The sequence below is a fragment of the Mastomys coucha genome, unplaced genomic scaffold, assembly GCF_008632895.1.
Source record: "Mastomys coucha isolate ucsf_1 unplaced genomic scaffold, UCSF_Mcou_1 pScaffold23, whole genome shotgun sequence".
Classification (NCBI taxonomy): Eukaryota; Metazoa; Chordata; class Mammalia; order Rodentia; family Muridae; genus Mastomys; species Mastomys coucha.
The window spans coordinates 67,397,066-67,417,654 of NW_022196906.1; the positions used below are offsets into that span (position 1 = coordinate 67,397,066).

The 20,589-nt window shown below is 44.5% G+C and overlaps 1 protein-coding gene across 3 annotated transcripts in view; it reads left to right on the plus strand.

The window, feature by feature from the left end:
* Nedd4 (NEDD4 E3 ubiquitin protein ligase) overlaps positions 1 to 11,327 on the plus strand; it is an 84,925-nt gene extending 73,598 nt beyond the window's left edge. For all 3 annotated transcript variants that reach the window (XM_031344626.1, XM_031344628.1, XM_031344627.1), the window contains 10 exons: positions 100 to 221; positions 313 to 383; positions 888 to 983; positions 1,264 to 1,337; positions 1,928 to 1,988; positions 3,375 to 3,434; positions 4,130 to 4,237; positions 5,036 to 5,132; positions 7,883 to 7,955; positions 8,583 to 11,327. In XM_031344626.1, the coding sequence (XP_031200486.1) occupies positions 100 to 221; positions 313 to 383; positions 888 to 983; positions 1,264 to 1,337; positions 1,928 to 1,988; positions 3,375 to 3,434; positions 4,130 to 4,237; positions 5,036 to 5,132; positions 7,883 to 7,955; positions 8,583 to 8,685 (865 nt within the window). In that variant the 3' untranslated portion in view covers positions 8,686 to 11,327. The remainder of the gene's footprint in view (positions 1 to 99; positions 222 to 312; positions 384 to 887; positions 984 to 1,263; positions 1,338 to 1,927; positions 1,989 to 3,374; positions 3,435 to 4,129; positions 4,238 to 5,035; positions 5,133 to 7,882; positions 7,956 to 8,582) is intronic.
* The last annotated feature ends 9,262 nt before the right edge of the window (positions 11,328 to 20,589 follow it).

The following is a 20,589-nucleotide window of genomic DNA, read 5'->3' on the forward strand; positions in this document are numbered from 1 at the left end:
AAAATTAACACAAGGGGAAATTTTCTTATCATTTGTCTACATAAATTTTTTGTTCTTTGAAATATTGAGAGGATCACATGAACCTGGTTGTCTTTACAGGGATAATTACACCCTACAGATTAATCCTAACTCGGGCTTGTGTAATGAAGATCACCTTTCATACTTCAAGTTCATTGGTCGTGTGGCTGGGATGGCAGTTTATCACGGCAAGCTGTTGGATGGTTAGCATCGAGTAGCAGACGTGGAGGTGGTGGTGGTGGTGGAGGTGGTGGTGGATTAATAGTCATCTTAAAATACTTTGTTTCTTACAAGGGTTTTTCATCCGCCCGTTTTACAAGATGATGCTTCAGAAACTGATAACACTGCATGACATGGAGTCTGTGGTAGGTCTCTCTTACGCATTAGAGTATGGAGAACGTGATGGGCAGCTGAGTACTTGCAGAATTGGCTTCAGCCCAGATAATTTATATTAAAAACAGAAATTAATAAATAATAACGTGTTAAAATATAGATAGGGGCTAAGGAGATGGGCCAGTGGATAAGAGCATTTGCTGGGCACCAAAAAAGTACAAGGACCCAAGTTTACATCCTTGTACCACATAAAAAGTTGGTTGTGTCTGTGTGAGTATCTGAAACCTCAGCAATGTTTGGGGCTTTGCTACCTCAGTTCCAGGGTCAGTGAGGCACACGCTTTATTGACTGGACAGCTCTCCAGCTGTTCAGATTTCTTTATATATATACAGATTTCTTAAGTGCAGTTTTTCCTTAAGGGTGTAGCTCAGTGATAGAGCACATGCCTAGAATATACAATTCTAGGCTGAGTTCAATTCCTACCACTGCAAAATTAATTGATTGATTAACTAACTAGAGTGTAATTTTAATTGTAGGATAGTGAGTATTACAGTTCTCTGCGATGGATTCTTGAAAACGACCCGACGGAGCTGGACCTAAGATTTATCATAGATGAAGAGCTTTTCGGACAGGTCTGTGGACTTTCAGATACTAAACATCTTTTGTACAACCAATGTCGTGTAGGCATCTGTTCACCCTTGAAACACTCTTTTGCTCAGCTGTCTCTCAGCCAGCGTTTGTACTCGCACTGACACATGACTCACTGTATTTATTTTAGTAGAACTAATATTTAAGTTTTCTTAGCTCTTAACTTTTGAATGGATTTAATTTAAAACACTAGGCTTCTAGTGTAACTCATGTATACTTTTTTCCTCATTTTCTTTACAAAAACAACATTCATGTTTCATTTAGACACATCAACATGAACTGAAAACTGGTGGGTCGGAGACTGTTGTAACCAATAAGAACAAAAAGGAGTATATCTAGTGAGTACTTCATTTCTAAATATTTTCTTAGAAATAATTCCATGTTGCTTTTTTCTGACTTTTTCTTGCAAAACAAACTTTCTGTTTCTTCTTCTCTTCTTCCTCTTCCTCCTCCTCCTCTTCTTCCTCTTCGTTTCTTCTTCAAAAAGATTTTTCCTTTTCTTGCTCTTTCTTCCTCTGTGCCAGAATCTCTATTTTCTTAGGACAAGCACACCCTCGCTCTCCCCATTTCTGTTCAGCTTTTGCCTTGGGCCCAGCTCTTCTGTCTGAGTGGAATTTCTTTTTTTTTTTTTTTTCTTTTTTTCTTTTCTTTTTTTGTTTTGTTTTGTTTTTTTTTTGTTTGTTTGTTTGTTATTTCAAGACAGGGTTTCTCTGTGTAGCCTTGGCTGTCCTGGAACTTACTCTGTAGACCAGGCTGGCCTCAAACTCAGAAATCTCCTCCTATCTCTGCCTCCCAAGTGCTGGGATCAAAGGCGTGAGTGGAATTTCTAAGTAGAATAAACACATCCTAAAGTTGTTTCTTGGTTTGTATGGGGAGGCGTGGGAGAAGAGAAAGAAATGTTTTGTTTTATTTTTTTTCCTCCTTTTAGCCTTGTAATACAATGGCGATTTGTGAACCGTATCCAGAAGCAAATGGCTGCTTTTAAAGAGGTAGGTACACAACACTCTCTTGCCATACCAAAACTTCCAAGATCCACCCATGTGAGAGGGATAAGATGTGGCAGGCTCTGTAAAGCCTTTCTCAGTATGTTTTTAATTGATTTTATGTTTTTAAAATAATATGTATATGCAGCCCATGGGGACCAGTAAAGGACTCCCTGGAGTGTACAAGTTGGGTCCCATTCTTCCTTCTAGCCCCATGCTCCCAGAAGTAAGACTCAGATTCAAAATATATTTACAAGTACCATGGCTAGGGTCTTCTCTGACCAGGATCATAACTTAAGATAATCCATTTATTTCAGTCTTTAATTCTGCCATGTGGCTGGTTACCTCTGTTCAGGTGCTATGTCAGTTTCACTATACCTTCCTGGGCAAATCTTCCTGCTCCGGCCATCTTCCAGAATTCTTAGAATCTTAGTGGGAAGTGGGGAGAGAGGGGCAAAGCAGGGATTAACCTGGGGACTAGAGGAACTCAGAAGAGCCATGAGCGGGTGGCTGTGCCAGTGAGAACACGTGTCTTCAGTCCTCTAAATGGTGACTGAAAACGAAAGTAACAAAGGTGCAGAGGTGCCACAGTTGGGAACTGACACAGGATAAATGCCAGTCCGGGGTCAGCCTGGGCTACATAGTAAGACCCTGTCAAAATGGGGGTCGGGAGAAAGATTAGTAGTGTTAAGAGCAGGCTGCGATGGCTCGGTGGGTTAAGTTGTGTGCTTCTAAACCTGAGGACATGGTTTTGAACCCTGGGCACATATAGTCACATAATGGAAAGAACTGACTCCTGCAAGCTGTCCTCTGACCTCCACACGTGCTATGGGACATCTACATACATTTACACAGACATAAGGGCACAAATGTAATGTTTTAGACAAAATCAAATAGGATAGAAATACAAAGTGTTTCCCTTGGGTCTGTCTGCAGCAAGGCAGGTGGCAGTGTGTGGAGGGGTAGTTGGAGTACAGACGGCTGGATTTAGCTTTACATGCTCTGTGCAAGGAAGAAGTGAGAAGTTACTGTAAGGCAGATGAGGCTTGGGCAGGCTGGGGTGGGTGAAGGAGAGGAGCAGGGAGCTAAGGAAGCGCAGAAGGATATGAGGCCTGCTGAGGGGTCCTACCTCCTGCAATGGGTGTAGCCAATGGGGTATAGGGTTTTGTCTGCCTCAGTACTGTGGTGAACAAGGGATGAAGAGGGAGAAGGAGGCTTTTAACACAGCCACTTTGAGGAAAAAAAGACAGAACAACCATATTGAGATCACAGTGAAGAGTTCATGAATGTGTAGTGGCAAAATCTGTGTAGGGGTGAGAGTGAGTACTCCTGTGCCACCAGAGCATAGCCACACCTGCTAACCAGCTTCCAACACATTTCCTTTCCTTCTAGGGATTTTTTGAACTGATACCACAGGATCTCATCAAGATATTTGATGAAAATGAGCTAGAGGTAAGAACTGTTTCTGCATGTGCTTGTGCTTGGGAATGTAGTTCAATGTTGAACAGTCCAGGCCCTGAGTCCAGCCCTCAGCACCACTGGTGTGGCAGAGTGGGGAGGAAAGGAGAGGATAGCCATTTGTGGACAGGGAGGACGGAGGGTGCTACCTTAGCATGTGTGAAGCCCTGAGCACACTGGAGAAAGGTTGTGGTGGTACACACCTGCTATCCAGCACTTGGGAGTCAGAAGCAAGAAGATCATTAGTTCATGTCATCCATGGCTACATTGTTTGAAGCTAACCTGGCCTATAGGGACACTGTCTTTAAAAAAGAGAACTGGAGGGCCGCAAGCCAAGCCTGATAACCTGAGTTTGACCTCTGGAGTGGAGATGGACTCCCACGAGCTGTCATCTTAACTTTCTCACTCACAACATGACATATACATGCAATAAAATAGATCAAGAAAGAGAAATGCTTTAGGTTAAAACAGCTATGGCTGGATGTTGTGGTGCACGCCTTTCCCAGCACTGAGGGACGGAGGCAGGTGAACCGCTCGATGTGAGTTTGAGGCCAGCCTGATGTATTAATGAGTTCCAGAATAGCCAGAGCTACATAATGAGACCCTGTCTCTGGGAGACAAAACCACAGAGCTTTGCCCCGGTTTTCCTGCTCACCATTCTGACTGCCTATCTACATAACTGTCTGCAGCTTCTCATGTGTGGTCTGGGAGATGTGGACGTGAACGACTGGCGTGAACATACAAAATACAAAAATGGCTACAGCTTGAACCACCAGGTCATCCACTGGTTCTGGAAGGTAATCTGAAACAGATTCAGTCATACTATGCCACTGGCAAAGCAGACAGACCTGTAATTTTGCATGATATGCCTTTGAGTGTGAGTCCAACCTCCAGTATCCACAGGTAAGTAGGGAAAGCATTCAAGAGTGGACTGAAGGAGGCATGTTAGTGTTCACCTGTACGGGAACACTCTCTAGAACGTGGAACAACCTACAACATGGCTCCTCTAAATTCTTACAGATACACCTTCAGTAATATTGATACATGTAATTGTCAAACAGTTTTGTTTTAACTGAGTGTGTGTGTGTGTGTGTGTGTGTGTGTGTGTGTGTGTGTGTGTGTGTACTTACATGAGTTTGTGTCACATGGTCACATGTGTGCGATAGTTGTAGAAGCCAAAAGAGAGGGAGTAAGGTTCTCCTGGAAGTACAGTTACAGACAGTTGTGAACCAACATGTGGATGCTAGGAACTGAATGCAGTCCATCTGCAAGAACATTAAATTGCTGAGCCATCTCTCCATTTCTGAGAGAAAAGTCTTAGAAATAAGTTTTGTTCTTTTGAGAACAGGAACAAAACTATAGTGATTATTCTCTAAATTCTAATGAATTTTTGTTTGTGTTTTTGTTTTTTGAGACAGGGTTTCTCTGTGTAGCCCTGGCTGTCCTGGAACTCACTCTGTAGACGAGGCTGGCTTTGAACTCAGAGAGATCCACCTGCCGCTGCCACTGCCTCCAGGGGCTCTAATGGATTTACCAGGACAATTTGTCCGTTATTTTCAGTACTCTTCTCTAGCAGAAGTCTTTCTGTTTTTCAGGCTGTTTTGATGATGGATTCAGAAAAAAGAATACGCTTACTTCAGTTTGTTACTGGCACATCCCGTGTGCCTATGAATGGATTTGCTGAACTCTATGGTAAGGGTCTCGTGTGGTCCTCTCAGAAGTCCACAGACACTGACCATCACTCTCATGGCTGAGGAGTCTTCAGGCTTCTACCATTTTGAGTTTAATTTACTTTTAAAAAGTTAAGTTGAGGGCTTGGAAGACAACTTGATTGTTAAAATGCCAGCCTAGACTACTTGGCACTCTGCAAGTAGGTGAAAGACTCTATCCCAAAAAGAGAAGTGGATGGTGCCTCTAACTTCTAATTGGATAGTGACAGAGAAACTGGCAGATGGTTGAGTTACTTTCCATCCCTGAGCATTAAGCTGCGTTCTCTGTGGTCCCAGAAATCACAGCACCTTTAGCCCAGTTCTGCCTTCCCAAGCTTCCCGACGCTGCCTCCTGTGATGTATTCCTAGTCATGCTCACCTTGTCATGCTCACCTTTCATTGCTACTTCATATTTGTCATTTACTACTATTACGAATCATAATATAAATGCCTATGTTTTCTGGTTGCCTTAGGTGACCCCTATAATGGGGTCATTCAACCCCCAACAGGGTCGCATCCCACAGGTTGAGAACCACTGGTCTCGCATACTGTGTGGAGACAGCAGTGTAGTAGTGTTAGCTGACATCTATGCAATGAATCTCTACGCCTTAGAGAATACTCGGACCACACTAAAGAAAGTTAAATTGCTCCTCTTAGCCAAGAATTTACCTTCCACTACTTCAGCTACCACAGTCATTGATTCCAAGAATCTTAAAGGATATTTCAATAAAGAGCAGAGAGCATACTCACATGCCTATAAGTGAGATGCGCATGCAAACACAGGGTTCAACACTATTCACTATTTCAGGCATCCAGAAGGGACTTTAAACATATTCTGCACAGGTTAGGCAGAACTCAACAATTTCTTAGGAATTTATTAAAAAAAAAAAAAGTTAAATTAAAATCAAGTTTTTCCAAGCTTTCCTGATTCTCTCTTTTTTTGGTTTGGTGTGAGCTGTGGGGTAGAGACTCTCAGAAAGTTCTTTTTTCTTAGAGAAGATAGTGGCACCCCAGATAAGATCACACGTAGCTCCCCCTCTACTTTTATTTTTCATTTTATTTTATGTGTAATAGTGTTTTTCCTTCATATATGTCTGCATACCATGTGCTTACCGGTGGAGGCCAGAAGAGCATGTCAAATCCCTGAGTACTACAGTTACAGGAGGTCATGAGCCACCCAGTGTGGGTGCTGGGAGCCTAACTCAGGTCCTCTGCAAGAACAGTGTGGGCTCTTAACAGCTGAGCTCTCTCCGGCCCTGGTACTGAAAATTATAGCTGTGATCTGATCATGGAGGACAAATATAGAAAGTTATGCCTCTGAGAAACCTTCTGGCAGCGGTGCATGCACATTTGAAGTTGATTTTGGGATTTAAGGAGAACAGTGGAATGTGAGCTTAGTTATCTGGCACTTGGGATGTTGAGGATTGGAGAGAGCTAATTGGAAACTCTTAAAGAAAAAGATGGCTTCTAAAATGTCTATAATGAGAAAAATTATAGACTGTGTAACAAGGTCACATGCACAGAGAACGCTCTAAGCTAGCGGTTCTCAAGAAACACTATAGATCAGGACCCCTTTGGAGGCTCACATATTGGATATTTGCATTATAGTCTAAACACTAGCAAAATTAGTTATGAAGTATCAATGAAATAATTATATGGTTGGGGCTCAGCACAGCATAAGAGGCTGTATGAAAGGGCTACAGCCGTAGGCAGGAAGGAGGAAGACTCAGGAACCCCAGTACTTGGGAATCTGAAGTACACATATTCACAGAAGTTTGAGGCCAGCCTCAGTTATATTGTGAGTTACAGCACAGCCTGGACTTAGAGTTAAACCCAGTCTTTTTTTGTCCAAGACAGGGTTTCTCTCTGTAGCCCTGACTGTCCTGGAACTCAATCACTCGGTAGACCAGGCTGGCCTTGAACTCAGAAATCCACCTGCTTCTGCGTCCCAGGTGCTGGGATTAAAGGCATGCAGCCACCACTGCTGGCAAAACCCAGTCTTGAACAACAAACGACCCCTTGCCACCAAGCTTCATAACCTTAGTTAAATCCCCAGAGCCCACAGGTGGGGAAGAACTCCTACAGGTTGTTCTCTGACCTCCACACACGTACACTAAAATACAGAGGAAGCAATAATGAATAGTTATAATTTAAATCTTTTAAAAGCTGATACTGTGGTTCAGTAGTAGGTGCTTTTATGGCATGTGAGAGGCCCTAAATTCAATGTTGAAAAACAAATCAAACAAAAGAAAACCACACAGAAACCACACAAAACCCTCCCCACGGCTACCGCATGAACTAGGGTTGTCAAGACTTACATTCTTCAGCTGTGTTTTATCCTCTTATTTTCAGGTTTTTACAGTGACATTACATAATCAGGGAAAAATTAAAACTGGTCCAGTTGGAATTTAAAGCAAAAAGGAGGTCCTTCCTTCCTCCTGTACCAGGGAGGAAGTCCTAGTTCAAGATGCAGCTGGGTCAGGCCTAGCAAACAGCTGAGTGTCACCAGGTGTGCCACGCTGGAGCAGACGGGCACAGCACCCTCAGGTGCAGTGACAGACTGTTTGACCACTCAGCAGTGAATCCTAGCACAAGGGAGAGTTCGTTTTTCGTTTTCTCTTCTGATTCATCTTCTGTGTGTGCAAGTTTTATCTGTGAAGAAGTGTGTTTCAAAAATGTCTAGGGACTTGTGGGTAAAGTAAATTAAATCACAGAAAGTCATCTTCTCCACAGGCTCGAATGGACCACAGTCCTTCACAGTGGAACAGTGGGGCACCCCTGATAAGCTGCCAAGAGCACATACCTGGTAAGTAGCTCCCTGCTGCCCTAGGAGCAGCCCCAGCTGTGCCCTCATAATAGGTGTGTGGCAGCCTTAGAAGACAGGAAGGGACAGGAACACAGATCCAGAAATCCATCCTGCTTGGGTTCAAAATCCAGACAGCTAAAGATAGAGGGGCCCTGGGCTAGAGAGCTTGCTCAGCAGTTAAGAGCACTGACTGCTCCTGAGTTCAGTTCCCAACAACTACATGGTGGGTCGTAACCATCTATAGTGGGATTCAATATCCTCTTCTGAAGACAGCAACAGTGTACTCATACACATAAAGTAAATCTTTAAAAAAAGAATAGGCCCAACTAAACTGTTGGCCATGTGTGTGTGTGTGTGTGTGTGTGTGAGTATATATATATATCCCTGTTCCATGGGTAATGACCTTTTCCCCAAAGTGCGAGAACATTCCATCTTGAAAGCTAACATAACATAGTCAAGGAACCCAGTTATCCAGAGAGGGGTGTGAGGATGGGACTGCACAGAGGTCGGCTGACCTCTGATAGCAATGATGGAACGCGCTCTTGACCAGGTAGCAGTGGGACTATGGTTATCATGTTGACTTTCCCCCCATCTGTCAGCTCTAACCAGATCCTCTCATCTTTTCAGCTTCAATCGCCTGGACCTGCCACCCTATGAATCCTTTGACGAACTCTGGGATAAACTTCAGATGGCGATTGAGAACACACAGGGCTTTGATGGGGTTGATTAGATTACAGGAACAAGCTGTGGTGTCTTGTACACCATAGTTTCTAAGCAAAAGCAAAAACAAAATCACATTTTAACATTTTCTAGATAGTTTCTAAAAGATGGCCACTGGCTCTTCCCACCGAGACCAGGGGACAGTTTATCCATTAGTTTAGCCACCACCATGCTGACCTGGTCACTTGTCCAGTTACTTTGTCTAGTTGTTGGGATTCATGTGTAGGACAGGATGTGAGTCCTGTATGCCTGAGTTCTGACTGTATCTCATCTTGCTAGGCACATCCTTCTGAAACTACTGAGATTCCAACTGTGAAGTATCTGTAATGAGTAGCTGGTGGGAAGAATTTGATGCTTTTTAAAGATGAAATTTGGACAAAGAAAGTCTTTAGTGATTAGTGTACCGCGACATACTTAGTACCACATGTCGCTACTTATTCTGTAGACCTGCCTAGTGTACCTTATCGCCTAGAACCTTGAAGCCGCTTTGGAAGATGCATCACATGTGTTTTTAGTCACTTAAGTCACTTGTTTTAAAAAAAAAAAAAAAAAGTTACTCTTCACTTGGGAAGTATTTCATGTTTGTTAGCATGCAGCTTGAGCCTACAGGCCATTCTAGAGACAAGTGGAGCAAGCTTTTATTTGCAATGTGTAGTAAGTATTAGGCCTCCTTTTTGCCTGTGCATTCTCAAGGCTAGAGTCATTATGTGTTAGTGCATTAGAATTCCTTCAAACACGAAGCAAGCTCCACAACGCAGTGTTTCTAAGCATGCCGTGAAGAACCGAGTTACATGTATGACTTGCCCTTACCAGCCACTCTTCACGCTTGCAGTCACGTAGTACATACGTGTTTACGGAGTTCATTATGTTTACAGATTAAGCGAATTTCTGTAGTTGCATTTTTATATTTTTAGTATCACATTAGTATAAAAATTTGTTTAAAATAACCAAAGAGTAGTTCAATGCATAATTTGTATGAATTTGTTACCAGGTTTCTTATGCTTTCTAAAAAAAATACCGTTTTCCTATGAGAATTATGTTTTATTAAAAATCAAAAACCCTAGGGGCAAAATGCTACAGGTGGAACCCCACAGTAACCATGTTGAAGTACAGGAAGAGATCCCATGCATGAGACTGCACACATAAACAGTGATGGCTGGCTGTGTACCAGGCCCTTGAGATAAAATTGTCAGCAAAAATCCAGCTCCGTCTTCATCCTCAAGCTTAGAAACATGTAGGTGACTTTACTAACAGTGGAAAATAGGAGTTTGCAGAATAAGGCAGAAGGACAGGAAAGCGAGGTCCTAGTCCGACTGCAAGATCATATCTGCTAAGGCTCTTCTATTCATCTTACACTAGTGATTATATGGAAAACGCTCTTAGATATGAGAAAAGCAGTGTGGCATGTAATGAGTTAGTGCAAGCTTGTGTTATGAACTTCCCAGAATGGCCTGTGGAAGATGCAAGAAATACTTGGGGCCATTGATTTAAGCTTGTTGGCTTTAACATGACTAGTGGCTGTCAGCCATAGTAGGGATTTCAGTGACAGCAGCAAAAAAACACTTTCCATAGGCCACACCATCTGTTCGTCAGGGAAAGATACCCCCAGGCCAGTGCATGCTTCCAGAGTGTCTTGATCAGAGTCAGGCAGGCATGGCCACCGTCCAGTCTTGACTTTACCATTGGCCAGCTGAGCCTGCAGCACAGGGTGCCAGTTTCCCCATCTGGCAGATGTGAATAGCTGTGCCCACACATTCTGTCTCTTGAGGCTCTGGTAAGTTCTTACAGAGGTACTTTACTGCAAGCCACCAGAGTCTAAGTCAGCTGTCTCCCCTCGCAGTAAGCCTGTTCACCTAGAATAAAAGTGATTCAGAGTAGGCGAGGATGATCCTAATGTGTGCTGGCTTATGTGTGTGTTCATGTATGGATCTCCGCGTCAAAGTTCACTTTCTCCATAGTGGCAAAGTAACACTAATATGGGCCAATGTGTTATCTGGAATGTCCCATTGTATGGAACTAAGGGTGAAAACGGAATTGTACACGGTTGTTGAGTGTCGCCTCTGAGAACTCATCCACAGCAGAGCTTAGGAAACACAGCTTCCTCTCTTCCTCACACCCATTTCCCTTTGGATGATTCAGTGACTTCACTAGAGCCTGCGTGAAGGAGACCAGGCGAGTCCCCACCTCTACCCCAGGTGTGTAGTAATAGTCCGGAGGGACCCTGGCTGTGGCTGGGACACCACAGCCCCCATGCCAGCGCATGCAAACATCTCATTGACATTCTACCACTGGGGCATTGTGGAGTCACTTTCATGAAACAGGAAGGCTTTGTACTTCTCTAGAAAAAGTGTTTTAGCCTTCTTTTTCTCTAATCCCCACCACCAACAAATGAAACACAAAATTGCATTACAAAAGCAAACCCAAATGGCATTTGTTTTCGATTTTATTTATACCGCTCAAGTTATTCCTTTTAAGTATCAAGTTAAACTCAATTGGTTTTAATGATAAGCTATTTGACATTGTTTTTAAATTTTTTCTTATATGGTAAATGTATATCCAGATTAATGTATCGAAATTTATTGCATAAACTATAAAATCATTTTCAAAATCTCAATTCCACAAATAAAGTTCTATTCTAATTTTAAAAACAAAGCTGTGACTGCGTTGCCTAAAAATGTTTTCAGATTCTCAGCCGGACAGTGGTGGCGCACGCCTTTAATCCCAGCACTTGGGAGGCAGAGGCAGGTGGATTTCTGAGTTCGAGGCCAACCTGGTCTACAGAGTGAGTTCCAGGACAGCCAAGGCTACACTGAGAAACCCTGTCTCGAAAAACAAAACAATGTTTTCAGATTCTCAAGACAGACTTGATATGTGTGAATGCCCTTCCTGATTATTAAGCCTGACAGACAGCTGCCCTCGGGCCTTTGGGCTAGCAAGCATAGAAGGCACTTTAGCTTAGGACTCCCTGTTTGGTTTTGGGTTACACAGTTCTTATAATAATAAACTCAGCAACCTAGTTCCTGCTTGTACTATGCATATACCCCTCTCTAAACGGCACCAGGAGCTTTAGAACCCCCTGGAATCCTCCCATGCACTGGGCTACACCAGAGTGTGAGCTTCCTCAATCCTGGTAGCAATCAGATGTAAACAGTATCCAAGCATATACCTTAATATGATTAGAAGGGCTGATTTAACTTGAACTGATTTTAGGGTGATGAGCAGTAAGGCAAAACTGTCTTCTAGTGAACTCTGGAGAGAATCCCCTACTTACCTTCTATGCCTATGCATAATTGTGTGTGTATATGACTAAAGTCAGATGCATTATGGCAGTCAGGCACAACCCCCAATCCTTCCACACAGATCACATCAGATATTTACATTGTGGTTCATAACAGCAATTACAGTTATGAAGTAGCAATGAAGATTTTGTGGTTGGGAAACACCACATGAACTATATTAAAGGGTCAGCATTAGGAAGCTTGAACCACTGCATTTCAAGGTGGGAAAAGTTTTACCTAATGTGTCAATTGAAATAGGGGGTCACCCAAGCCATAGCTCCTCAAGGACTCCTTTAGACCTGATCTAAAGAGATCTCTGGTGCCTGGGTCCTTGAATGTTCTCACTCATTTAGCCTGTTGGTACTATCTCTGCTCATTAAAAAAAAAAAAAAAAAATTTAAAAAGCCAGCCCCTAGGGTAGAGAGCTGGAGAACTTGATCATCTAACCTCGCTGGGCCAGTGCAGGAGAACTCACAGTGGTGGACCTGATGCAAGTGAGCTGGCAAGCTGAACATCTTAGCTACTGCCCAAGTCCAAGTCCAGATGGCCTACCCCATCTGCGAACTACTATAGTACCCGAGGGAGCCTGTCCTGAAGAGCCAAAGCTATAGGATCTCCAGGACTCATGGCAACAACAGGATATCCAAGAGAAATCCTGGTGATGATCCAGTATTGAGAGTGTAGCAGAAGCCAGAGGCCCTAAACCAGACCAATGACTCATTACAATTAAGATTTGCAAGTGAAGATGTATGGACAGAGGGATATACTGTGGGACACACTGACATACTGCAGCTTCCATGATGAGATGGGGAGATTGGTTGCAAGGGTGGAAGGTAGATAAGAAATGAAGGGGAGGCAGGCAAGTGGTGGTGAACGCCTTTAATCCCAGCACTTGGGAGGCAAAGACAGGCAGTTTCTGAGTTCGAGGCCAGCCTGGTCAACAGAGTGAGTTCCAGGACACCCAGGGCTATACAGAGAAACCCTGTCTTGAAAAACCAAAACAAAAGAAAAAGAAAAGGAAGAAAGAGAGAGAGAAAGAAAAATAAAGGGGAGATGAGATGAGTAGGAATGGGGAACATGATGTGAATTCACAACATATCAAAACATTTTTAAAAACTTAAAATTTTATCAGGCCTCACTCTGTCACCATGACCAGTGCTCAGTGCTTATATTTCTAGGAGCACTCACTTCCACTTTTTCCATCCCTTCTTTGGGCCCAGTGACCTCATAACTTTGTATTAACAATAATTTATTTGCATAATTTTTGCACACGAGGAGCTTACAGACAGAAGGCTTTGCATGCATCTTTTTATTTTAATTATTATTATTTTTTTTTTTTTAGTTTTTACTTTATCTCTGTGTGTCTGTATATAAACACACCTGAGATCAGATCCCCTGAGAGACACATCTCCAGATGGTCGATGTGTGTGTGTGTGTGTGAGTGTGTGTGTGAGTGAGAGTGTGTGTGAGTGAGAGTGTGTGTGAGTGAGTGAGTGTGTGAGTGAGTGAGTATGTGAGTGTGTCTTTGGAGGAGGGTGTTGGGTCACCTGGAGCTGGAGTTACAGTTGCTTATGAGCCATTGGGTAGATGAAACCCAGGCCCTTTGGAAAATCAGCGATGCTCTTAGCCACTGAGCCAGCCATGTTTCCTTTCCCAGATTCTTCCTTATAAATTGGTCAATGATAGTTGAAATCTGTTTCACAATTCACTGGGGTTTTTTTCCCTAAGAAAAGAACAGGAATTTTTTTCCTGTTAGCTGTACTAACAGGATGCTATTGGCATTGATTAAATAATTCGACCATCTGTATCCTTAATAATTAAATAGCTCGTACTGAAGAAGATCTCTTCAAAGGAAACCAGTTGGAAGGTGGTGGCCCATGACTCGGATCCCAGCACAGGGAAAGCAGAAGCAGGCAGATTTCTGTGAGTTCTATCTAGGTCAGCCTGGTCTACAAAGTGAGTTCCAGGACATCAGGACACCCAGACCTTGTAAATAAATAAATAGGAAAAAAAAAAAAGTGAAGCTGAACATACTACCCAGGTATGCTGTTCTTTGGTTGCAGAAGTTGCTGCAAACATAGTGTCTTAGCCAGGGTTTCTATTCCTGCACAAACATCATGGCCAAGAAGCAAGTTGGGGAAGAAAGGGTTTATTCAGCTTACTTCCATATTGCTGTATATCACCAAAGGAAGTCCGGACTGGAACTCAAACTGGTCAGGAAGCAGGAGCTGATGCAGAGGCCATGGAGGGATGTTCCTTACTGGCGTGCTTCCCCTGGCTTGCTCAGCCTGCTCTCATATAGAACCCAAGACTTCCAGCCCAGGAATGGCACCACCCACAAGGGGCCCTACACCCTTGATCACTAATTGAGAAAATGCCCCACAGCTGGGTCTCATGGAGGCACTCCCTCCTCTGTGGTAACTCCAGCCTGTGTCAAGTTGGCACACAAAACCAGCCAGTACATATAGCATCTAAAAACAAGATCAATTTCCAACCTCATGGCTCTATAGGTCAAACGTCTTCATGGATTCTGTGGGTGTCAAAACTGCAGGTGCCAACTAGCCAGGCTTTCCCTTCTCCAGGCTCCCTCCAGGGGCTGCTGGAACCCAGTTCTTAGTAGCTTCAGGTCTGAGTTCCTTCTCTTCTGGCTGGAGTTAGCTAGGATAGGATACTGACCTGCATCCCTTCTCACTAGTCCAATTCTGTTCAGACAGTGGATGTATCTCAAGCTTATAGTCTCTAGTTTGCTCTCTGCCAGCGGTGGGAAAAAGTTCCCCTCAGTCAGGGATTACTTGAGAAGATGTAGCTCACATGGATACCCTCCCTGTGCAGATCAGCTGAGCCATCTGCAGAGCATAGTCACAGGAGCAAGATCCTTCATCACAAACTCTTTTCTAAGTTGCTCCTAGGAAAATCGGCCTCCCCACAATTAAAGGGTATGAAGGGAAGGGCTGGAGATTCTATTGAAAACACCAAGGTGTCTAATTCCATAATATGCTGGGTACTGCCTAGTTTTACAAGCTAGAATCGTCCAAGTGGAGGGAGCCTCAGTTGAGAAAAATGACTCCATAAGATCAGGTGTAGGCAAGCCTATAGAGCATTTTCTTAATTAGTGATTGATGGGGGAGAACCCAAGGGCCCACCCCTTTGTGGGTGGAGCCATCCCTGGACAGGCATTCCTGGGTTCTATAAGAAAATAGGCTGAGCAAGCCATGAGGAACAAGCCAGTAAGTATCCATCCTCCATGGCCTCCGCATCAGCTCCTGGCTCCAAGTTCCTGCCCTGTTTTGATTCCTGTCCTGACTTCCTTCGGGGATGAACAGTGATATGGAAGAGTAAGCCAAACAAACACCCCCACGTTGCTTTTGGTCATGGTATTTCATCATAGCAAAAGAAACCTTTAAAGAGGGCCATGCAGTATGGTTTTCCACTCTTCATCAACCCAAGGCTGCGTAAACTGACAGGAACACCAACCAGTGGGTCTCAGCACTACATGTTCCTCTCAGGTAAGCCCTCTAATGTTTAATCTCAGTAGCGTGGAGGGTAAATTGGCCTGAAGCGAAACGTCACTAGTCCTTAGCTTTTCCTTATTGTGCAGAGAAAAGAGAGGCTGGAGTTGCTACTTTTATTCAACGAAAGTTGGTCTGGTTTTGGTTTGTTTTGGTTTTGGTTTTGTCCAGACAGGGTTTCTCTGTGTAGCCCTGGCTGTCCCGGAACTCATTCTGTAGACCAGGCTGGCCTCGAACTCAGAGATCTGCCTGCCTCTGCCTCCCAAGTGCTGGGATTAAAGGCGTGTCCCACCACCACCCAGCTTAGTTTGTTGTTGTTGTTGTTGTTTTTTTTTTTTTTTTGCTTTGTTTTGTTGCAGGATTAGTTGGTGGATCTAAATCAGTCAAGAACAGAAGAGAGCCACGCCCAGCTCAAGGTTGCTGGTCCTTTACCATGCACTTGTTTATCCCTGTCTCATCTCCCAGAAGGGCAGTGGCAGGATCCCCACTCTGGCATGGTTGGACCACTCTCTGCAATCAAGTGGTTCTCAGGTAGACATTCTCTTCCTAGTCTAGTTAACCAGAAACTAAATACACAACTCTAGGTACAGCAGCACTCTTCAGTCCCTTATTTGGACCATAATTTAACTTCTGTGGAAAAATAATTACCAAGGCAAATCAGAGGTGTTCCTGAAAATAGTTTCTCTTTAACAAGAATATTTTTAAATACATGTATGTGTATGAGTCTGTTTGTGTGCACCACCTGTGTGCAGTACACACAGAAGCCAGGAGGGGGCATCAGATCTCCTGGGATTGAAGTTATAAGTGGCAATGAGTTGTTTTATGTGGGTTCTGGGAGCCAAACCTGGGTCCTCTTAAAGAGCAGTAAACACTCTTAGCTGCTAAGCCATCTCTCCAGTCCCCAAACAAGTATATTTAACACAGGAAAAAGTCAAGAATAGTCGCTCAAACTATTAAGAGGCAGTGAGCACCCCAAACTACAGCTAATCTTTGTTTAAACAGGGTTTTCACTGATGCTAGACTTGAAAGCACAGTCCAGACAAACAACTTTGTTAATATTCTGTCCCTGGGCACCAGTCCAAGAGCAGCATAATTATTCTTCCAGGCCAATGACAGTGAGCCATCTTATGTTCAGCCTCTGATGGGATAACCGGATCCTCGATGAGAAGTGGCTGGCCACCAGCTGGGTTTGCTTTCTTGGTATTACTGTTGCTTATAATGGGGACATGCTTGTGAGTCTGTGTTGGCAGTGTTTGGTTTTTCAGCTAGGAGGATTCGGTGATATTTGAGGAGGTCATCTCCCTTTTCAAAAGAATTGTGAAAAGAGAAAAAAGAAAGTTCTAGGGAGACAGTCACTTCCAGGACTCTAGAATAATCTGTGGTTGTCCAGGAGCTTGGTTTGTTTGCTTGCTCCATTGCAAGCTGGGGACAGTAATGGAAAGGAACTTGGGGATTTAGTGTCAAAATCTCTAGTCAGAAAGCTGGTATGACTATGTACATCTCCAACCCCAGCACTAGGGAGGCGGATGCTGGAAGATCAGGAATTCACACTTTCCTTCGACTACATAGGAGTTCTAGGGCAGCCTGAGCTACATAAGACCCTGTCTCAAAACCAATAGAAAAAGACCTCTAATGACTTGTTTAGGCATTGCCGGGGTAGGTGGCAGTCTTAGTTAGGGTTTTACTGCTGTGAACAGACACCATGACCAAGGCAAGTCTTATAAAGAACAACATTTAATTGAGGCTGGCTTACAGGTCAGAGGTTCAGTCCAGTATCATCAAGACAGGAGCAGGGCAGAGTCTAGGCAGGCATGATGCAGGAGGAGCTGAGAGTTCTGTCTTCATCTGAAAGCTGCTAGTGGAAGACTGACTTCCAGGCAGCTAGGGTGTCTGGGGGTCTTAAACCTAGTCTCACAGTGACACACCTACTCCAACAAGGCCACACCTCCTAATAGGGCCACTCCCTGGGCCAAGCATATACAAACCATCACAGTCGCCTTAGGGAGAAAGGAGAAATTATCAGGCTTGGAAGCTCTACTGAGACCTGTGTGAGGGCTTACCCCCAAACTGCAGCCCCAACCAATAGACATGTATGCAATGTCTTCCTAATAGCTATGTCCAAGCAAGTGGAAAACAGAATGAGTGAAGTCATTTGTAATGTTTCTAGAACCCAGTGTATGCAATACACCATTTCCGTATGTAATCCATATACAATTAATAGAGCTGACCTTTCGCCTGGAAATATTAAGTCGTCAAAATCCAGTACTGTCTTACACCCCAGCATGTCTCAGTTCAGACTGGCCACATTCCAAAGAGCCATGTATAGTTGGTACCTGTGTATTCAGTATGGCATCGATCATCGAGCAGAATGCAGGAGAGCAGTATACACAGGAGAGGCGGCTAGAAGCTCTGACATTACTGGATTCACCTTCTCCCTCGAACTCCAGAAAAGCCAAATGCTGAGAACTAAGCTACCCTCCAGCGACGGCTGTGTTCTGCAGTTCCCGAGTTTACACTCAGAAGGTTCGGATGACTATCTGGTTAAAGAGGATGCTGTCTCCCCAGAAGCAGCTTCACTTCACTGATGCTATTTTTATTATTGACCACTTGGGTGACTTGCGACTTATGAAGGTGTCTTGGTCACTGTTCTATTGCTATGATGAGACACCATGACCACAGCGCCTCTTTCAAAAGCAAGCATTTAATTAGGGGCTGCTTACAGTTTCAGGGTCTTAGTTCATTATCATCATGTCAGAGAGCATGACCGCAGGCAGGCAGGAGTTGATGTACTGGAGAAGTAACTGAGAACTACAAGCAGACAGGCAGGCAGACAGACAGACAGACAGACACACACACACACACACACACACACACACACACACACACACACACACAGAGACTGGACCTGACATGGGCTTTTCAAACCTCCAAGTCCACCCCATGACACACTTCCTCTAACCAGGCCATACCACCTCCTAATCTTTTTAATCTTTTCAAATGGTCTCACTCCCTGATAACTAAGCATTCAAATATATGAGTCTATAGGGGCCATTCTTATTGAAACCACCACAGTGGGAAGAGTTTAAACCCTCAACTCATGCCAGCATCTGCCAGAGTGCGTGCTTGAGAGGAGTAGGGGTATGAGGAACACCTCGCTAGGGCTGGGGTTCTCGGGATGTGGCTTGGTTGATGAGGTACTAGCTTGTCATGCCGGGAGTCCTGCCTTCCATCCTCAGAACCGTATCAGCAGGGTATGGTGATACAGGGGCAGAGGAAGGAGCTTCAAAAGTTGAAGATCATCCTTGGCTCTGTAGTAAGTCTACCGGGGGAAACATGCCCATTTTAAGAGACAGACAGAGACAGAGAGAGACAGAGACAGAGAGAGACAGAGAGACAGAGAGACAGCACACACCACTGAGCTGAGGTTATCTCCAGTAGCCATGCTGATGGCATGCTCAGCACAGTTGAGAGGTGAACTGAAATGAGATTGTGTATCTGAAAGAGCAAGAAAGAGAGGGCAGTGACAAAATAGAACGACTGGAGAAAGCTACTGTTTGAGGCAGGAGCTCCTGGGGACTGGGGTAGCAGGGGTCACTGGGAACAAACCTCTGACATGCAGGGGAAGGCACAGGCTGTGCGAGAGACATCTATTTGTTTTTTTGGCTATGAGGATAATAACAAGATGCGACCAGACCAGGAGGACTAATGGACTGCAGATGGGCACTGGCTGGGAAGTGGGTCCAGCTGGAGGCTTTGAACTGGAACCAATGCAGTAATTTTCAGCTGTGCGTGTGGCCCGTGAAGTAAAACAAGGGGCTCCTCGCACAGAATTATGAGTTGCTCCCGGTGGGGGGAGGAGCAGGGATTATCTTGGCGTGGAAAAAGAGAAGCAGACGATTGTGGAAACATCATTTGCGCTCCGACCGGTGATGGCCGAGGTGAGAGCCGGTGCCTGAGCTGCCAGTTTACCTTTTAGGAGACTCTTAGTACTTAAGGGCATCAGGTATGGAGTCAGAACTTCCGGTTAGGGAGGTGAGATGTGCAGATATCCCAAGTTAGACAGAGGGAACCATTGGGAGACAGGGGCCAAGCTGAACCTCAGCTTGTCGGCATTCTCTCTCTCTCCCACTCTCTTCTTGCCATTTTTTCTCTGCTCTAAATAATTTTATATTCTTTGTTTTGTTTTCTTTTTCGAGACAGAGTTTCTCTGTGTAGCCCTGGCTGTCCTGGAACTCACTCTGCAGACCAGGCTGGCCTCGAACTCAGAAATCCTCCTGCCTCTGCCTCCCAAGTGCTGGGATTAAAGGCATGTGCCACCACCGCTCGGCAAGCCCTGAATTTCTGATGGGAACAACTTCTGCAGATATCTTATATTCAGAAGGATAATGTAAGTGTTGATTGGGGAAAATTCTAAATGGAGCTGGGTTTATATTCAAAAATTTATTACTCGCTGGGCAGTGGTGGCACACGCCTTTAATCCCAGCACTTGGGAGGCAGAGGCAGGAGGATTTCTGAGTTCGAGGCCAGCCTGGTCTGCAGAGTGAGTTCCAGGACAGCCAGGGCTACACAGAGAAACCCTGTCTCGGGAGGAAAAAAGAAAGAAAGAAAGAAAGAAAGAGAGAGAGAGAGAGAGAGAGAGAGAGAGAGAGAGAGAGAGAGAGAGAAAGAAAGGAAGGAAGGAAGAAAGAATGAAAGGAAGGAAGGAAGAAAGGAAGAAAGGAAGAAAGGAAGAAAGAAAAAGGGGCAGAGGCTGGCAGAACTCTGTGAGGGCTACATAATGAGACCTTGCCTCAGAGAGTGGAAGGGGCAGGGAGTGAGAAATAAACTCACACCTGACCAGAATTAAAGCACCCGACCAGATTTTAGGTTGTCTCCCCTTTGTTGGCTGTTCAAGGATCTGTAACAGTAGACCTCCTCCTGCATACATGTGTACACTTGACCAGCCTGCTGTCTACTGATGGCTGGGGCTCACAGTCTCAATTGTGTCCCTCTGAGGGTGTTTGAGCTCCCCTCTCTAGGCCTGAGCCTCCTGGCAGAGGCCTGAACCTTACCCTGGCATCCCCAGCCCTTGGGTAAAGGCAATCTTTTTCTTCCTCATGTTAACAAGTAGGGCTAGAAGGCTGCTGC